This window comes from Pelecanus crispus, chromosome 9 (genome assembly GCF_030463565.1).
Source record: "Pelecanus crispus isolate bPelCri1 chromosome 9, bPelCri1.pri, whole genome shotgun sequence".
Classification (NCBI taxonomy): domain Eukaryota; kingdom Metazoa; phylum Chordata; class Aves; order Pelecaniformes; family Pelecanidae; genus Pelecanus; species Pelecanus crispus.
The window spans coordinates 15,636,130-15,655,168 of NC_134651.1; the positions used below are offsets into that span (position 1 = coordinate 15,636,130).

The 19,039-nt window shown below is 53.5% G+C and overlaps 1 protein-coding gene across 1 annotated transcript; it reads right to left on the reverse strand.

Annotated features, from left to right (window-relative positions):
• Positions 1-2,364: 2,364 nt before the first annotated feature.
• APOD (apolipoprotein D) lies at positions 2,365-6,559 on the reverse strand. The gene is made up of 4 exons (XM_009480837.2): positions 6,437-6,559; positions 6,022-6,143; positions 4,111-4,199; positions 2,365-2,603 (listed from the first exon to the last, which is right to left on the reverse strand). The coding sequence occupies exons 1-4, from the start codon at positions 6,557-6,559 to the stop codon at positions 2,365-2,367; spliced, it is 573 nt and encodes a 190-aa protein (XP_009479112.2).
• Between the last annotated feature and the right edge of the window lie 12,480 nt (positions 6,560-19,039).

Sequence of the window (19,039 nt, forward strand, 5' to 3'; positions counted from 1 at the left end):
CCCCCGCCCTCCCGTGGGGCTGCGGGGCACGCGCGGGGCTCCGGCGCGCGGCAGGCGCTCGCGCGCGCGCGGGGACTCGTGCCCGCCTCTGGGCTTCCTGCGCCGCCGGACCCGCCCTGAGGGAGCCCCCCGAGCCCCTCGGCGCTGCCGTGCGGAGAGGCTGCGGCCGCGCTCGCAGAACGGCCCAGGCCCCTCCTGGGCCTGCGCAGAATGGAATCGCGGAGTCACAGAATCGTTGAGGTTGGAAAAGACCTTTAAGATCATCCAGTCCAACCGTTAACCTAACACGACCAAGTCCACACTAAACCAGTTAAGGGTGGAGTAGCAACTTCATGTTTCCTGGCTTGGTGGCTGGATTATTTTTAATGAAAGTAAAAACTAGGAATCATTAAGTTTGGAAAGGACCTCCAAGATCACCAGTCCAACCATCAACCCAACACCGCCATGCCCACTAAACCATGTCCCAGAGTGCCACGTCTACCCATTGTTTGAACACCTCCAGGCATGGTAAGGGATGTCATCCCTACAGCCTGACGATGCGGGTGGAGCGTTTGATTTTCTGTCACAGGAACTGTAGCATGAGGATTTAAAAGTCTAAAGGGCTAACGGCTTAAACATGGCGGTTGCTTCTGGTCCCTGCAAGGCCTCCCTCCCATCTCAGCCTCCTCCGACTGGTAACCATTAGTGAAACACTGGCTCCGGCCCGGCTCCTGTAGCCCTTTGCTGCGCACCCATACCGATCGGGGTCCCACCACGCTAAGTGTAGAACATTTCCTGCAGATTTACAGTATTCTACGTCCACATCATTGTTTTTTCACGTCAATAAAAGCAGCAGGAGATGGGGGCACCGCCAGCCAAAGCCACGACATGGGTTTGCTGGCACGGCTCAGGCGATGGGGGAAGCCCACACATCCGATCCCAGAGAGCTGGAAAGACCTCCAGGCTCCTGGAGCAAACCATTTTCCTTACGAGAGGAAATGGGCTTATGAGAGGAAATGGGCTTAAGCTGCGCCAGGGGAGGTTTAGGTTGGAAATTAGGAAAAATTTCTTTACGGAAAGGGTGGTCAAGAATTGGAACAGGCTGCCCAGAGAGGTGGTGGAGTCACCATCCCTGGAAGTGTTCAAAAAACGGGTAGATGTGGCACTTTGGGACATGGTTTAGTCTAGTCTACCCTTGACTGGCTTAGAGTAGACTTGGTAGTGTAGGTTAATGGTTGGACTGGATGATCTTAAAGGTCTTTTCCAACCTAAACGATTCTATGATTCTATGATTTAACTTCAGACATGGTTGCTTGTGTTGCATTGCATCCCTGCTCTCGCAGTGCCATGGCCTTGGAGGAGGGGCAGACCCTGCACGCTGAGCCCCCCCTCAGCCCGCTCAAAAAGGTCATGCAGCTGGGAAGGTACAAAAGCCCCAAAGCAGGTATTTTATTTCATTTTTAATGAGTTGCATCGATGCTATTCAAGCAGAGCTGTCGCGGTGCATGGTGAACACATGCCGGGGCAGATGCAGTGCCAGCGGGCACTCGGCACGTATGGAAGCGGTGGGATGTCAGGCAGAGCCTGCCATCTCTTGGTGTTCAGGAAAAGCCTTGGGAGGAGAGAACAAGGGAGCAGACCCGTCTTTCTCTGTCTGCTTACAGGTACTCTCAGAGCTGACTCCTTGGGAGTGCGGGACCAGCTTCACTTGAGGCAGGTCACGTACAGACACTGGGGATGGAGCGACGCTCAATGTCTGAACGTTTTTAGACTTCTCAGACTTTAAATACAAAGGGCCAGATCCAATTTCTAGCGAGGAGGTCTGCTGACTTGGCAGTAACATACACCTACAGGCCTGCACCAGAAAACATGAAAGACCCCCAGTCTTCGTTCCCAGGCTGCAGGACCGACCCCCCAGGTCTGGGCGCTGCCGCTGGGAAGGCAGTGCCTGCGATGTAGCTCAGACACCATAGACTCCTAGCAGGCCCAGAAGCATCAAGACAAAAATGGGAAACAAACCTGTGGGCACATGACAAAAGGTTCTCCCCCGGGACTAATACTTGCACATCACATCTCATACCCTTTCCCATCCACATATTGGAGGACTCACAGCAACGTCAGAGCTTCACGTCTGCACTTCAGGGTTTCTTTTCTTCACCCATTAGCTTTGAATCAGTCAAAAGTTACTCTGCAAAAGTCAGAGCAAGATGAAAAAGCGGGGAGAGCGACAGAGGGAACAACAGCAAGGAGTAACTCAGGGCTGGCAAACTAGCGTTAGCAAAAGGATTATTACGCTTCTCTGTTACACAGAGAAATTCTAATGGATAATAAAGAAAGCAACAAAGTCTATCTCTGGTCTGGCGCTGTGTTACTGCGTGCCAGGAGTTACATCATCTCGGGAGGGCAGTTAAGTTGATCCGTGGGCATCATTTTCTCAGTGTCAATCTTGTAGGACTGGAGAATGCTCTTCAGGTGCTCCACGGTTTCTGGGTGCATCTCGGGAGCTCTTGATTTAATCCAGGCGTAGTCAACGTGGAAGAGCCAGAGGATGTTGGTGCAGGAGTAAACCAGTGAGTAGTTTTCGTAGTCGGTGGAGATGACCCAGTAAGGGGCAGAAGGCATGACTAGGAGAAAGAAGGGCACTGTGAACATCATGGGTAACTGACTCTGGACTGCTCTGCAGCACTGGAGCCATGGTTCCTGGTGCTGTTCCCACTTTTGCTGCTCCTGAGTGGCATGACTGTGGTCAGCACAAGGAGCTATAATTCATAAAAGCCTATCAGGACTCCTTGTTCTGCCCAGAGGGTCTTGAGAAGCCACAAAGCCCTGACTAGGAAGGACTTGCTGGAAAGTTAGCACTATGACCTGAGCAGCTTGGCCGGGCCGCTGAAAGCCAGCCCAGCTTGTACCCGTGTGAGGGTGCTTGCTGGCAGGAAGGAGCTGTAGAGCTGGGAGCTGACACCGGTGATCTGAGGAGCACGAGCCACCACCTCCCTCCCCACCACCCACTGCCCTGGGTGCCCTGTCCCACGGAGCCAGCTGGAGCCCAGGCTGTGGGAATCAGTATAGCTCGGCTCGGCTCAGCCCATCCCACCAGCACCAGCCCCCCGGGCCAAATTCTGTTCTCCGTCAGGCTGCTACACCCAAAGCATCTGCTCTGATGAGGGTCAGCCATTCCAGCTTCAAACCATCAGGCAGGCCTAAGCGCCCCGGGATTTATTTCTGATCCACTTAGGAGTGCCAGGCGCTGTTCTCTGGGGCTTGCATGCAGTGAGGATGGTTGGGGTTGCACACGCTGCAGGTGAAATGGCTGCCGGTGATGCCTTAGCACCGCATAATTAAGTCTGGCTGTGCTCATGAACAATAATTGTATATCCTTTGCAAGTACCCCTGCTCCACCCATTTCTCCAAATAACCGGTCTCTGTGAGTGCTATGAAACAGCCAAGGAAAAGGTGTGAGGGAGCAGAATAAAAAGGGAGCGAAGGGGAGACTTCTGCTCATTTTCCAAAGCGTTGCTGCAGACAGAGGAAAGCGCTGCGCAACATGAATAAAACGCGTGGCATCTCACCAGGGCCCTGTTGTGTGTTACATTGACAAGGGAAGAAAAAGCAAACAAAACCATATTATTAATGGTTATTAAAAGGCACTCGTAAGCAGAGGCAGGGTGGGGTAGTAGCTATACCGCTGTGTTCAGAAAAACAAGCCTATTCGTGGCCCTTGGAGCGGCTGTGGGGCTGCCTCCCCCACCTCCCACCCTCCCTGTCCCCATCTGTGAGAGGACCTGGAGGGATGGCAATACTGCTGATCTTTCTTGCTTTCAGATACACTGGTGAAGAGTGCTCCACCATTGCAGGGCCTGTTGCTGTAAATGATTTATAAATATCACCAAACCACTGCCTGCTGGTCACAACATTGGTCCTAACCCTTCGCCATTGCCCCCTCGTGCTGCACTGAAGTCATCAGGGGAGCTTTGCCTCTTGCTTTGCAAATTTTGTACCCCTGATGACACGGCAGTGATGCCTGCTTCGTGCAGGCGCTGCCCTCCCGCGATGCCTGCACCACAGCGCTGCTGAGGCCGGCGGGCACCGGGGAGCCAGCGCAGGCTGCGAGCCTCCCAGCCACACACTTACACCAGTTAAAGCGGACGCCAAGCTTGGCCGGCTCCTTTACATCCATGTGCATGATTTCTCCTTCAACTTCATTGACTTTGCCATTGGAACTAAGGGAAGAATGACAAGGTGAGAATTAAAATCAGGTGAGTTTGAAATAACTTTTTTTTTTTTCCTTCTACTAAATCATCCCTCCTGATGCATCTGCCTGCCAAGAGATGGCTGAAACATGTACCAGCTAATAACAGCATCCCCGGAGGGACAACTCGCCCTGGGGATGGTTCCAGCAGCACCCAGGGCACACCAGATCCTGGGCCAGACGCAGCGGGGCAAATGCTGTCCCCGGTTAAACCACCCCAGCACCCCAGGGTGCCTCTCTCCAAGTGCCCCTGCCAGCGGGGTGTGCTTCAGTGCCACAGGGACGGTGATAGAGAAGACGGAGAGGAAGGCCCCTCCGCATGGGATGGGATGATCCCAGCACTGATCTCGGATGTGCCAGGGAGCAGCTCAACTCCTGCTATTTGTTGAAGGCACGTGTTCACACCTGTTTAATCACCTGTGATTTTTCCAGGTCACGGCACATTCCTCTGCATACAAATGACCTGTCCCTGCTTGGTGAGACAGGGTTTACTTTGCTGCTGGTTCAGAGCACTGCCCTGCTGGCAGCAAGCCCTATGACTCGGGCTGCCTGTCTTATAATTGCATTTTTCCCCAGATGCCTCAAGACCTGGATGCTGCCTGGGGGGCAGAAATGTTTCACGCTTCCCTGTGAAACAGCAACACCCAAGGAGGCAGAAGCTAATGCTGCCAGCAGCAGAGGTCGAGAGGCTGATGCTGGAGCCATGCACAGTGCACACCTGACCCAAAATATTTCCTGACTGAGTTGCTAAAGCGGTGACACCAACAGTCAGATTAATCCCCTGCAGATTAATGCAGGCGCAAATAAACGGTCAGCTGTTTGCCAGGCGCTGCCCTAGCAGTGGAGCTGCAGAGACAGTCCTGCACGGTCAGCGAGCGGCATGGACGCTGCTCTCTGTCAGACACGAGGGATGTGTTCCTGCGTTGTTGTTATTGTGAGCCAGAACAAAGTCCCCATGCCATGCCAGGAGCGCAGGGGACAGCGCTGCATTCACTGCTCGCTCCCTCTCATTCATTCAGCAGCACCCCATGGCAGCTGGGGCTGGTGATAGAAACAGATAAATTAATATCTGCATCTGCCCATGCAAAAAGCCAGAAGAGCTTGGGATAAAATTGCAAGTTATCAAGTATAATAAAGAGAACAATCAGTGCCTTCACTTTGCTTACTGATTTAAATGGGCAGCAATTGCGGATCCCCTTACACAGCAGTTACTACCAGTGCAAGGTCAATGCTCCAGAAAAAAGGCTGACAAATACTTGCTTAAGTAAAAATGACCCGTGTGTTTCACCTTCCCTGCCCCTTTTCATCGGGTCCCTTTACTCCAGAGCAGAGAGGAGCACAGGGCACAGGCACCTCTCAGCACGCAGGGGCACAAGGTGATGGCTGCCATCCCATAACCAGCTCCATAACCCCCCGGGGACAGGACCCAGGGCATCTGGCTTCTCAGCCATCACTGGGGATCACAAATCAGTCAGGGGGGAGACCCACGCTATTTCACCCTGCCATCACCGTGTGCATTTGATCTATTCTCTCACTACTCGCCTTGGACAACAAGAAGGAGACCTGCTTGAGCCCCAGGGAAGCACAGGCAGACACCAGAGACCCACATCTCTGCTGTAACCGCAGCAAAGCCCATTATCCTGGCAGAGTTACTGCAATCACAGAGTGCTGCCCCCAGCACCCCCAGACCCAGAAACAGGCAATTTGGAGAAAAATGACCACCTGGGACAGCAAGAGAGGTGACAGGAGTGCCACAGCTGCGGTGAGGACACAGCCCGAACACAAACACTTACAGCAGCTCCTTGTTGATCACCTTGAACTTCCCATTCTCCTTCAGTGAGTAGTTTGCCTGGATGCAGCTTCCTTTCTCAAAACTTGAGGGCAGCTTCTCTATCTCGTACCATTTCCCCAAATACTGATAAGAGAAAGTCCAGAGAGACGCTTTTAGCACAGGAGGGCTGAGGCAGAGCAGCCTGGCTTATTTGCCGGCACGGTTTCTCCTGCTCGGTTTGTTCGAGCATCCACCTCCGAGGCATGGGAGGCTGCGGGGGGTTAGCGGGGCCGCAGACCCACGCTGGTGGCTCTGGCATGAGGCATTGAGACCAGACTCGCCAACCCCGCCCTGCACCCAGGCAGTTTGCTGTTGCTCCTATGCCCCCTTAGCCTAATTCGCTACCTGCCATGAGATTTTTAGAAAGCTCTTCACACCTTGTTGATATCGAAGTCTTCTTGGACTGGTGGATCTGGGCATGGTCCCATGTGAAACATCTGGCCTTTCCCAAAGCCAAGGAGGCCAAGCAGGACTGAGAGCTGCACTACCGTGCTCAGCATGGCTGCGCCGGGATGCAGGCAGGAAATGGACCTGGGGAGGAGGAAAAAGCTGAGCTGGGGCCTCCCTGGAGCAGAACTTTGTGTGAAATACAGCAAGAAGGACAGGATGTCTGCAGCAGGGCACCTTGGGGGCACAGCAAAGAGAAAAGGATCATGAGAAGAGCACAACGGCGCTATGACAATTAAGTCCCCAGCACAAAATGGCCTCAAGCCCTGCCTGTGCTCAGGCTGTGCCCAGCAGTTCTGCTGGAAGCAAGGCAATGCCTGGTGAGAGTACTTGTACCCATCACCCACACCTGACACCTGGCAAGATGCAGGGGTGATAAATGCCCGAGGACACACAGGAGCATCATCATCTGTCCAAAGCTGAGGCAAGGGGAAATGCAGAGATGTTTGATACAAAATGCTGGAGCACAAGGAACATGCTCCAGAGCTGGGGCAGATCTGGGGCCCTGGGACATGGAAGCGAGCAGCGTACACATGCAGGAGCCTGCGTGGCGAGAGGGACATCGCCACGTGTGCCAGGGCTGCCTGGCCCTGCAAGGCAGTGGGAGGGACAGAGCAGCTGCCTCTTGCGGGAGTCTTCATGTGCCAGGATGTACACAGCACTGCAGGGTGGGAAAGTTGGTTGAGCAACAAATAAATCATAGAATCATAGAATCGTTTAGGTTGGAAAAGACCTTTAAGATCATCCAGTCCAACCATTAACCTACACTACCAAGTCTACTCTAAGCCAGTCAAGGGTAGACTAGACTAAACCATGTCCCAAAGTGCCACATCTACCCGTTTTTTGAACACTTCCAGGGATGGTGACTCCACCACCTCTCTGGGCAGCCTGTTCCAATTCTTGACCACCCTTTCCGTAAAGAAATTTTTCCTAATTTCCAGTCTAAACCTCCCCTGGCGCAGCTTAAGCCCATTTCCTCTCGTCCTATCACTAACTACTTGGGAGAAGAGACCAACAAGTAGTTATATAAATATGAACCGACCCCCAAAAACATGCTGCGAGGAGGGAAAGGACAGGTTTTCCTGCTGAGCAGAGGCGGGAGCTGTGCTGCTTATCCCCAAGCAGCCCCGGGAGCCAGGACGCTGCCCATGTGCTTTGGGCTCTGCTTGGGGCAGGTTGGCGTGTACAGACCCTGCAGCACAGGGCTGCTCTGCTTCCCTGGCCAGAAACTCCTCCACAGGAGCAGCGGTAGCATTTTCCCCAAGTTTAAAAGAACAGCCCAGTCTGTCTCCAGCCGCAGGGCATGGACCCCACTGCAGACACAAACAGAGTTCCCATTTTGAATCTCTTAATTCAGAAACGTACCTTGGCTGACGATGCGGAGTGATGCTCTGTGGAGGACAGGGCTGCAAGGAACAGCTCTGTGGTGAGCTCTCCACCTCGTTGTTTTATAAGCGTGCTGGGATCATCATTATTCAGCACTAGCACAAGCCACTCCCTGGTCCTCGACGTGTTTTGTTTTTTTGGCAGACCAGTCAGCTGCCTTAGATCTGCAGCTGGTACGAAGCTGGAGATGGGCTGCAACTTGGCTGCTCACCCAGGCAAACAAAGGCACCCCACATGTCTGGGTATCGCTCTGCAGCTGCGGAGCTCTCTGCTCTTTGGCCGCCCTCAAGAGCCTCAGACCTAGGTGCAAATGGCAGGGGAAGGGGAGAAGTGCCGCAGCCTTTGCAAGGAGCTGGGGACAGCAGTGGCTTCTGTCCCACTCCCTGTGGCCCAGCAGCAGCCATTGCCGTGCTCCCAGGGGGGATGTGCAACCTCCTCTGCCAGGGACCACTTGAGCCCTGGCGACTCTCTGGGCCACTGCAATGTCCTCGTCCCCATCACAGTCACTCGCAGGAGTACACGGGGAGGATTAAGTAGTGGCAGGCATCGCAGGCTCACCTGGGGAGCTGCAAGACCTCTCAGCAATTCTTCCTCTAGACTTTTAAATCTCAATACAAGGAAAGATGCTGGTGCAATTAGTTCTGTGCTGACCTGGCAGTTTTTCCAACAAGTGCCCAGCAAATGACTTTGACAGCAGAGCAGCCATCTGTGAAGGCAGCCGGTCCCAAGAGTTATGCAAGGAGAGTTGAGTAACAGACAGGATGCTCTCTGTGTTTAATTACATTTTCTTTTAATCTAATCTCTGTTGGGACTTTCTCTCTAGGTGTGTTTTCACACACTGCCCCGCGTGCCTTACTCATGCATGCACACACACACTTGAGGCCGTGGCTGCCCAAATGCCACCCCAAGAGCCACAAACAGCTCAGTGCTGTCCCTTAACAGGGCCATGCTGCTGAGGTGTGCCCTGAAACAGGGCCACAGCCGAGGTGCTCTCAGGACCTCGATGGCCATCGTGGCTGAGCACGGCTCATCCAACACAGACCCAGCAGCTCTGGCTGTGGGTGAAGAGCTTGGGGGAGCACCCGCTCCACGGTCCTGCCGGCAGCGCTTGGCATGGGGCAGGGGAGCACGCAGGGGCTCTCCCTGCCTGCACACAGCTCCCTCAGCAGTTTGGCAGCCACCATGTGCATGTTCCTCATGGGGTTGCTCTGGCTGCCCATGTCAAAGTCAGAGGTGTCCTGCAGACCCTCTGCAAGCCCCACGTGCATCTGCACCTCTTGTGATACAAACAGGTTAGAAATCAGAAAAAGCCTGGACAGTTGCCCTGACCCGAATGGTACGGGCGCTGCCATGCCATAGTGCACTGTGGAGGTGAGATCCACCCCTTGCAGCAGACCAGCAAGTTCAGTTTTTTCTCCTGAGCTTGGCTGCCTGCATCGTGCAGAGCAAACCAAGGAGAAAGCACTGCAGAACGGCCTTGGCCACAGCACAGCATTTGCCCTGTGTGCGTGAGGACAAGCATGTGGAGGTGTGTCTGTGCGCGTATCCACATCTGCACCTGGAGCACTCTCTTATGGGATGGAGTGAGGACTCCCTGGCTCTGGTGGTAGCATTTTGCCCTTGGATGGAGCAGTTCTGATGAAGCCTTTTGCCCTGCCACAGCAGGAGGGGCTCGTGCTTGCTCTGGCCTCCAGGCACTGCCTGGCACCCAAGGGCTGCCCTGCAGCGCTGGCCCTGCCAGAGATATGCCCAGATAGCTGGGCGCTGACTGCAAATTTGGCTCCCGGCACCCTGCAGCCAAAGTCACACTGGAGCAGTGAGGTGTTCACGCACCCATGATCCACAAAACCTGCAGCACCTGGGACATGGCCAGGAGGCAATGAGGAGCCAGGAGCCACCAAGAGCTGACTCTCCTTGAGCCCCAGCAAGAGCAGGGATGCCATATGGGGTGGGCGTTGCTGTTGCCGTCAGCTCCCTTGCAGCCAGCACCAACAGCACTGGAAGCAAACCTATGTCTTGGTAGGAGAGACACAGGGGTCCCTCCTCCAGCCAAAGGCAGCACCTTCAGAAGCCCAGGGGCTGCAGCGCGTGGAGCCCCACTCCTCCGCTGGCTGCTGCCAGCCAAGGGGCATCCCATGGGTGCGGAGACACCATACGCCTTGAAGCACAGATGACAAGAGCTGACAGCTGAGCTCGTTGCCGGCTGCTGGGACCTGTCTCCACGCAAGCGCTGGCTACACCTTCCCCAGGGGCGCATTTCTGGGCTCTGCCTGACCACAGCAGGAAGCACCCAGGTATCCTGTGCTGGAATGGAGCAGGCTCAGGCTCCTGCAGCTGAGTCCCTGCTCGGGGCCACCAGGCCAGGATGTGTTCAGTGGCCACACCATCCCCAGCACTGCCAGGACCCTCGTGTCGTCCCACCTCCAGCACCCACCGGCACCGCTCACCCACACAGACCAGGGCCCTGCTCCGTGTCCTGCCTGTTGTTAGCCCGGAGCAGGAGTCCGCTCATGAGCTCGTCCACCTTCAATGCACACCAGAGCAAGGGTTGGGGGAAAAGCATGACCTTATAATTGCACCTAATTGTGGGGTTGGGAGAAGTCATCTCCACCTGGTAAGCAGTTCGTACCCTGGAGCAGAGGAGGGGAGGCACATGAAAGGACAGGAAGCTGGAGCAGGGGTGGGAGGCCAGGAAGGAGGAGAGCTGGGGGGAAACCAGCACAAAGGGGAGGGGCACCAGACACGCTCTGAACCCTTCATGCAAGAATGAAGCCTCCCCCGCATTTCTGGGTGATGAGGCAGCTGCAAGGCAGGCGTACAGGGTGCGTGCGCAGCACATGGAGGGTGAAGTGCTGAGGGGGTCGGAGGACAAGGCAGCGCTGCCTGCGAGGCGCATGCGGGTGCGGATGGGGCGTGCGGCAGCGGGCGCGCACGGCAGGCAGGAGGGGATGCCAAGCACACGCGGGGCCAGGTGGCATGGGCTACGCAGCACGTCCGGGGTGGGCAGGTGGGGCAGCCCTGCATGCGGGGCGCAGCCAGGGTGTGCGCGGGGTGAGGTGGTGCGGGGCGCATGCTGGGCACCGTGTAAGGCAGCACTGCGTTCGGGGCACGTACGGATGGGCTCCATCGGCCGGGATTTTCCTGCGCTACTCAGCTGTCCATTTCAGAGACAAGGCTCAGCTGGCCCTAGGGAGAGGAGGCAACGGCACTGAGTGCTGCCAGCAAAGAAACCCCCCTTGTTAGAATAAGCTGGAGCTGCAGATAAAATCCAGCCAGCTGGGACAGGGCAGTGCCACACCACCCATGAAGTTCTACCTGCAGCCAACCTGGCTTAGTGCAGAAGTGAGATTGTCTCATTGCACACCCCAGGCCACCTGGAAATCAGCTCCTGGCACCTATGTAACAGAGGAGCTTTAGCCATCCGGGCCTGGTGAGGACCTGGCTCCCCAGGGAAAGGCTGTCTTACCACGCTGTGTCCCCAGCTGGGATTTCAGCAGCTGCAGAGAAGCCCCCAGCAGCTTTCCACCTGCCATGGGATGGGAGAGCAGCCGGAGCAACACTGACGTCTCAACCCTGTGATGAGATCCTTGAAATTACTTAGGACAGCCAAGAAGCTGCCCAAGCTCTTACCAGCAGGAAAAGCCTCCGGTGGAGGCTCTGCAGGGACCAGGAGCTCTGGGCATCCCCTTTGCTTGTGGCACACCACCAGCTCCAGCCCTGGGCCCAGGCTCCCTGCCTGTCCCCATATGGAAGCTTTCATCTCCAGATGGTGTTTGAGCAACCCAAACGCATGGGGGCCGGAGAGCTGCCATGGGCATGGCCATTTTGTACCGTTCTGCATGAACAGATCTTGTCTTCAGGCCTGCTGCCTTTGAAGCACCGGTGCTGGAGCCTCTCTGTTGGACCTGCGGCGTTGAGGCACCATATCCTGGGACCTAGGATACCCTGGGAGTCCTGAGACCCCCACCACAGAGACGACGTTGCCTGCATGGACAGCTCTTCCTGACTCAGGAGGTGCCTTCCCTCCCTTTCTCTGTCTTTTCTCCTGCAAGTTCATTTTTGTTGTTTTTCTCCCTCCTCTAAAGGAAATGGGGCTTCGGGTTGGCCCGACAAGTTATGACATGTATATAAAAACAAAAATGAACTTGCAGGAGACAAGACAGAGAAAGGGAAGGCAGGTGGGAATTTTCCTCTGTTTCTAGGAGTGGCAGAAAGTGCTTTGAAATCTCTTTATGCAAAATGGTGTGAAATTTCAGATTACAGTTATGACACCAAAGGAAGTAAACAGACTCTGGAAGTGTGAACTGGCCTCTGGGATATGGGAACTCGGTCCAAGACAAGTGCACGAAAGATGTTGTGATTCATGTATATACAATTAGTGAGTAGCTCTCCACCCTGGAAATTATCCAATTATGTATTCAAAACACAAGAAACCAAAGAGAGAGATTTAAGAGGTATTATTATTTAAGGGACAAACCCTGTCATGCAGGACCAGCAGTGGTTCTGGCTGGGCTCTGAGGAAGGCTCCCCAACTTGCTTGGCACTGCTGCCAAGGTCCAAGTCCCTAGAGAGAGGAGCCAGAGGGATCCCTACTCTTCTGAAAGTAGAAAAAACAAAAAAGAGAAGAAAAACAAGGACAAAGGTATAAAAGAGACAGCAGGCAAGTCTCTGCAGACAGAACTATATTGCAGAGCTGGACCGGTGATAAAGCTTTGGCCCAGCAGCAGCTCACCCCTGCAGATGTGCTCACCATAAAAACCGGAGTTCAAGCAGTGCACTTAATCCTGGCTTTTCAGCATGTTCCACGAATGCCCTGCACCAGGGCCAGCCTTTTGCTGCTAAATAAGGTAAAAAATTTTTTGTTGTTGCATTTTGCATTTATCACAGCATACGCTAGGTACTGGGCAGGGCAAGCGTTCAGCCAGATTTTGTTCTCACTGAGAGGAGCGAGGAAGCACGCAGCAGAAGGGGGCAGAGTGGGACTTCTCCAGTGGATGTGGGAGCAGAACCCGCGGTCTGATACCAGACTCCCGTGGGCCCCTGCCTGTGAATGCCTGCTCAGATTTAGGTGCCACGGGCGCTGCGGGGCCCCGGCTGCCGCAGCTCGGCTCAGGGTGCTGCTCCCCCCTTGCATGGGTACATCTGCACCCCGCTGAGCCAAGCCCCACCAGGCACCCCAGTGCTTGCTGCCGTGCTCTGCATCCCGCTTCTGGGAGGATAGCTCCCACATTTCCCCCATGGATTCATGATGCTTTTTTCTGGACTCCTTAAGCAGCCCCCAGCATACTGAAACATATTTTAAATGCTTTAAAAAATGTCATTAAACAGAGAGCGCCTTCTACAAAGGGACTTTCTGTTCTCCTGGAGGAGGCACAGTGATCTGTTCACAGCATCGCCAGCTCTGTCCAAGAGATGCCCAAGGAAGGCTATTTAAAGCCCACAGCCCTATTTTCTGCAGCTAAACCATATTTCAGCACCTTAGCTCAGGAATGCGTTAATGCAGTTACACAATTATATTTTCTATGACCTATATACAACCTACATCTTCCTTGCGACATAGATCCACAATGTGTGGGTAACCACAGCTCCACTCACGGAAAGAGAGAACAGAACTCTGTTGCGCTAAGATATGCAATTAAGAAATCTGCAGATTATGCCATCCTGCCAGCTGAGCGTGGAGCCCTTCAGCAGGGATGTGGGCTCTCTTGCTGCGGAAGAACTTCAGAGCTGGCTTCAAGTCAGCAACTCGCATCAGCTACCAGGAGTGCAGGAATCACACATGGAGTTCAGGGGTGGCCTCAGATCCTCAGATATCCCCCATTCCTACACCTCAAGGCCATTTTATATATGTTTTATACATGCACCAGGAAGATCTGAGGGCAGCACTTTGGCCCTGGTGGACTTCTCCACTGGCCAGCATAGCGTTTCCAACCCCCGTCTCTGAGCCCTCCAATCTCACACCACAGGTCAGAGGAGACTTTTAAGAATCCCCTTTCTGCAAGAGCAAGTCGCATCCCTCCACACAGGCTGCAGAGCGCAAAGACACTGACATTTGTGTTTGGCTTTGCCCCTGAATAGCTGCACTGAGGCCACTGAGCACACATGCCTTGTGTTGAAACACAGGCCTAAGTGTTTGCTAGAGTTTACGTTATACAGAAAATAACATAAATTCAGTGGTCAATGCTCTGACTTTGATTCAATACATAGTTACAGTCTGAAACGGCACAGAGATACCATTCATTCAGAGTTTCATTCAAACAAGTTGGGAGATTTTTAGGAATGATTAGTGTAGACAGTGTTAAACATGCTTTTTTTTATCTGTGCTGCACCCCAGGGATACTAGCCAGGCATGTGTTTCAGTGTAAAGAGACCTGGGGTGAGACAACGGATGCATTATCCAATTATCTTGAATTTTTATGACAACAGATGTCATTCCTTGCATTCCCAGGCATAATCATTCTTGCAAAATGGTTGTTACCCATGGAATAGAGCAAAAGCTTCTCACACCAGGACAGATGTACAGGAGAGTAGGAACTTTGTTGGGATGCAATGGGTCAACATGAGACTGATTTTGAGTCTGTAATTGCCCATGCGCAGACAGAGCTGGGAGCCGTCCCTGGCCCGTGCCTGCAGGCAGGGAGAGCTGCCTGAACCAGGAGCCGGGCCGGCTGTGCCAAGTGCCGTGCTCGCTGGGGGCTTCCCGCTCCTGGTAGAGCTGCAGGTGGGCAAAGCGGGAGGGAACCAGGCAGCTCATGTGTGGCTTGGGGGTAGAAAAGTGCCAGTGGTGCAAAAAGAAGGTCCAGATGTGCTCTTGGGGATACAGAGTTTTAGGAACTCGCTTGTTGATAAAGGTGTGCAGCAAAAGAGTATGTGCAGGGAGGGGATGAGGTTGGAACTTAGCGTGGGGGCTGAGAGTATGTGAGGAAGATGAGGAGGAGAGGTGCTTCCTGCGTGTCAATGTGGTGCAGCAGCAGCTCCCACTAAAAGCACCAGCACCAGTGCTGGCCCCGAGAAAACTCAGTGCTGGAGTCCCTTGTTGGGACAGACAGAGCACTGCACCCACCGCATGGCTCCGTCCCGCATCTGCCCTAAGCCACCTCGTGCCACAGAGCCAAGCCACCATACTCTCTCGCCCATTTTAAAGACAGCAATTGCCACCTGGAAGCCTTTCCCAAGTCCCCAGACAGATTTTCTGCAGGCACTTTCTCATTATCAAAGTGGACCTTGGCTGTACAGGAGCACTTCATCCCCATCTTCTTCTCTGGAGGGCTGTCAGGTAGGTACTTGTGCAAGCGTTTATGCACTGCTTTCTATAGGAAGGGGAGCCATATAGCCACACTCCAGACACCCACTGGATGTCTCCGGTGGGACGCAGGGATTGCCACATCCCTCCCTGCAGTAGGTCATAGAGCCGTGGGGCCTTGTCAGGGTGCATTCCCTCTCCCACCGGCTCCCTCATTAGTCATGCTTCCTGGAGCAATGGTTGCATCTCATTAGAGCTGGAAAGGGAAGGTGCTTTGCTGCGCCTCGAATGCTTCAACACCCCTGAGCAGGCAGAAACCAGGAAGGAGACACAAGGACGCGCGGTGCTGGCAGCCTGATGACTGATTGTCATAGTAACCCTGGTTAAAGTCCCACCAGGAAAACAACTTCTCCTACGGCACTTGACCCCACAAGGTGACCGGTACCACCGGCACCCCTGGGAGCGCAATCGCTCTGGCAGGGAGGCCCTGGAGTTCCACGGTAAAAGACGATGTAGAGCTTTACCCTGAGCTGCAGTTCAAGCTCCCTGGGCAAGGTGCCTGTGGGGTGGTGGTGGCACCTTCCTCCCTGAAGCTATAAAAGTTCAGAAGACTTTATAAGCCACTTGTAGCAGCTTTCACACAGAAGACTGGACACATTTTTTATTCTGTCACAAAAAGTAATTCAGAAAGGGGGATAACACCTATTCTGGCATCAGTTATATCAACAGAATGAGTCAAACAGCACTGCATTGCATTGCAACGTATACTTTTTGGTTTTCTGCTGTCCAGCATGGGCAGGGTGGTGGCAAAGATGGCTGGGATGGTAAGGGAGCCTGGTGCAGGCAGAGTGATTTGTTCAGGACACTTAGCGAGCCAGCGGCAGTGCCAGGACCAGAAGTGCTGGATCTCAGTCCTAGGCAGAAGTCTTTCCATTTTACCATTAAAACAGACCAGCTCTTACCTGGTTACTCCAACAAATGTCCTCTCAACAATCAAAGCAGAAATTCTTTCCTTCATTTTACCTGTTTCTGCTTTTATTGATGCCTTGGCAAACACAGTGAAGGAAGAATCTGCTAGACTTTCAGGTGACCAGAGATGCTCTGGCTGTGTGCTGGAGCTGTCAAAGACTGCAAAACTTCACTGCTCTTCACATCATCATCTGCCAGGTCCAGTGTGAGAAAGAGCTTTCACACAAGGGGCCCAAACACCTGATACAACGTGCTCAGGGGGTGGACAACCTTGTGGCATGCTGGCTAAGGACAGGCAGGCACAGGGGAAGGCAAGAGTGAGGAACTGCCTACCGGCAGACCAAATGTCACCATGTGCTCTTCAAAGCAAACCCATAAAACTCATGGTATTGGTATCAATTTCATGATGCAAGGGCTATGAAACTGCAGAACTAGGAATGGCATAGCAGTACCATCGAGTCTTAGAAACCCTCACTCTTAAAAATACAGATATTTTTCTAAAAAGCCAGAAAACTTCAGACTCTTTCTCCATGTCGATTCCTTGGGGCTCGAAGCTGCCTGGTGGCAGGGGTTGCTTCATTAAGGATAACCTGGTAATGATGTGCTTTATCAGAAGAGACCAGAAAAATGCCTCCCTGACCATACATATGGGACCAAACCACAAACAGCTTCTCTGTTAAGGACAAAAGAAAGCGATACTGCAAATCCCCAGGCAATGGGGCAAACAGAGAGCCACTCTGTTACTGGTCTGTTGGCAAAAAGTGCTGTGAGGCAAACCACCCTCGGGGAACCAAATTAATCCACCCTGAGGGAAGTGAATTACTGCACGTTCACTGTAGCATGTGCATGATAACCGCACCTGAACGCTGGCTCAGCCAAGCGCTGCGCTCGGAGCTGCCTCCTGCAGCAGCGAGGCGATGCTGCCGGCCAGCCCCGCTGCTCGCATGCCTGGAGCAGGGGATGCGCTCACGGCACAGCTCGCCAGGTCAGCGCGCTCTGCTCCCTATCCTGCCGAGTGCTCTGAAGAGCCACTTCAGCACCGAGACACCGCAAGAGAAGGCACTGCATGCTACAGGAGACCTGCACGCACAGCAGCTTTGTGCCTCCTGATAAGCTTCCGTCAGGGCAAAAATATTATTTCACATCACTGTTTTGAGGTGAAGACACAGGTCTGCTCCCTCCCTGAATGAGTGCCAGGGGAGAGGATGATAGGGCTGTATCAGTAGCATCCCTGTGGCCCTTCCAGCACTGCTGAGAATGAATTAACTGTATCTGGCTCCAGACCAGGCCCCGGAGGTGGAGCTGGCTCCATTACAGATTCTCAAGCTATTTGTAGCATCTCTCCAATCCCCAGGGCTCAGGCTGCTGGCTGAGAAACCTGCTGGTATTGGTTTTGGTTTGTTTCTAAGACATTTCTCAGCATTGTGGTTGCCCAAGAAACTGAAAACTCATGTTTCAAAACCCCAGCCAGAAGGACAGGTGCTGCCGTTGCTATTTACACAGCACCACCGTGTTCGGCGGGGCGGGAGGGGCTCCAAGCTAGAAAGATAAACCCGTCCTGGGTTTCCTGGGTCTTAAAGTTTCTAAAAGCTAAGCAAGGCTCCTGTTTCAGGGTGCGCTGGGTGGCACTGTTGCAGAGCTGGGTGCTGAGGAGCAGAGCTCCCTGCAGGAGCAGCAAGCCTGCGAAGGCGTCCTGCTCCCATGCACTGCCCCGGCTGCCAGCAGCGCGGCTGGGCCAGCATCTCTCTGTGCAAGGCAGGACCTCAGCAGCCTTTCTGACCTGGTGTGGCTGTTGTAGAGATCTTTAGCACAGCTTCCCAATCTTCATTTGAGATGTTTAACACTTTATTTTTTCCAATGATAATGCTGATTGACGTTTTTCTTTGATTTCTTCTTAAAGAAGACAAGAAGCCCCAGGGGAGGCAGCTCACCCGAGAGGCACCGAGTACCCACGCAGAGACCTTTGGGAGCAGGGAAAGCAGAGGTAAAGCCCTGGCCTAGGGCAGAGAAGAGCTGCCCTGAGTAATCTCCCATGCTGTTTTCCAGGCCGTTGCTGCGTGTGAGAGCACTGCCATCACTGGCACCCTTCGCGCAATAACATTTCTGGAAGTGGGCAGTTCCTCAGCTGCAGATTCAAAGCCAGACATGCAAGAAGTGCTTCTCAAATCCTAAACTTTCCCGTATCAACTCCATCCCAGGTGTGAAAGTAACAGGTTACATAGCAGACAGTGCCAACACGGTGTGAGTCAGTCATATGCATCATCTGGCCAGCAAAAGGAATATCCATTAGCTGGGCCTGCTAGGCAGAGGAGAGCAGCTGCTTTGCTAACACTCTGGCATCCCTTGCGCTTTTTTCATTTTTGCCAGTGTTCAGCAACCAGACAGCACCTACAGGGCCACCACGTGGGAGGAAAGTGGCACACGGAAATATCCTGATGGTCGACATTATCTAAGAGAAATCACATCCCTGCCTACAAAAATTCCTCCAAATGCTGGGTCTTGCCGGTCAGCCCAGCAGACTGTCGAGCATAGTTCCCAGTAATGCTACACAGCTCGCATTTGGTGCAGCACGCCTCCTGGCCAGCTCTGCAACTGTTTGAGATCTTCAGCCACATCAGAACAGCAAACCTAGGACACCAGCCACTTGTGACAGTGGTAAAGACTTTTGAAGCCCAGAGGAAGAAGCATACCTTCCCATCCTCCGTGTAGCTCATTGTACAGCTAAATGCATACAGGACTATCAATGAGGGATCTCCATAGCAACTTGCTGCTTCTCGCCTCTGCTTCAAATGAACCACTTCCTCTGCAGCTCTTGCCACTCAGGAGAGACTTCGGGTTTCTCTTAGCTTTTAGAGATGATCTTTATTCACTTCACCCGCAATAAACTTTTTGTCTTCTAAACTCTCCCTTTACTGCTAGTGGAGGTTTCATGTTG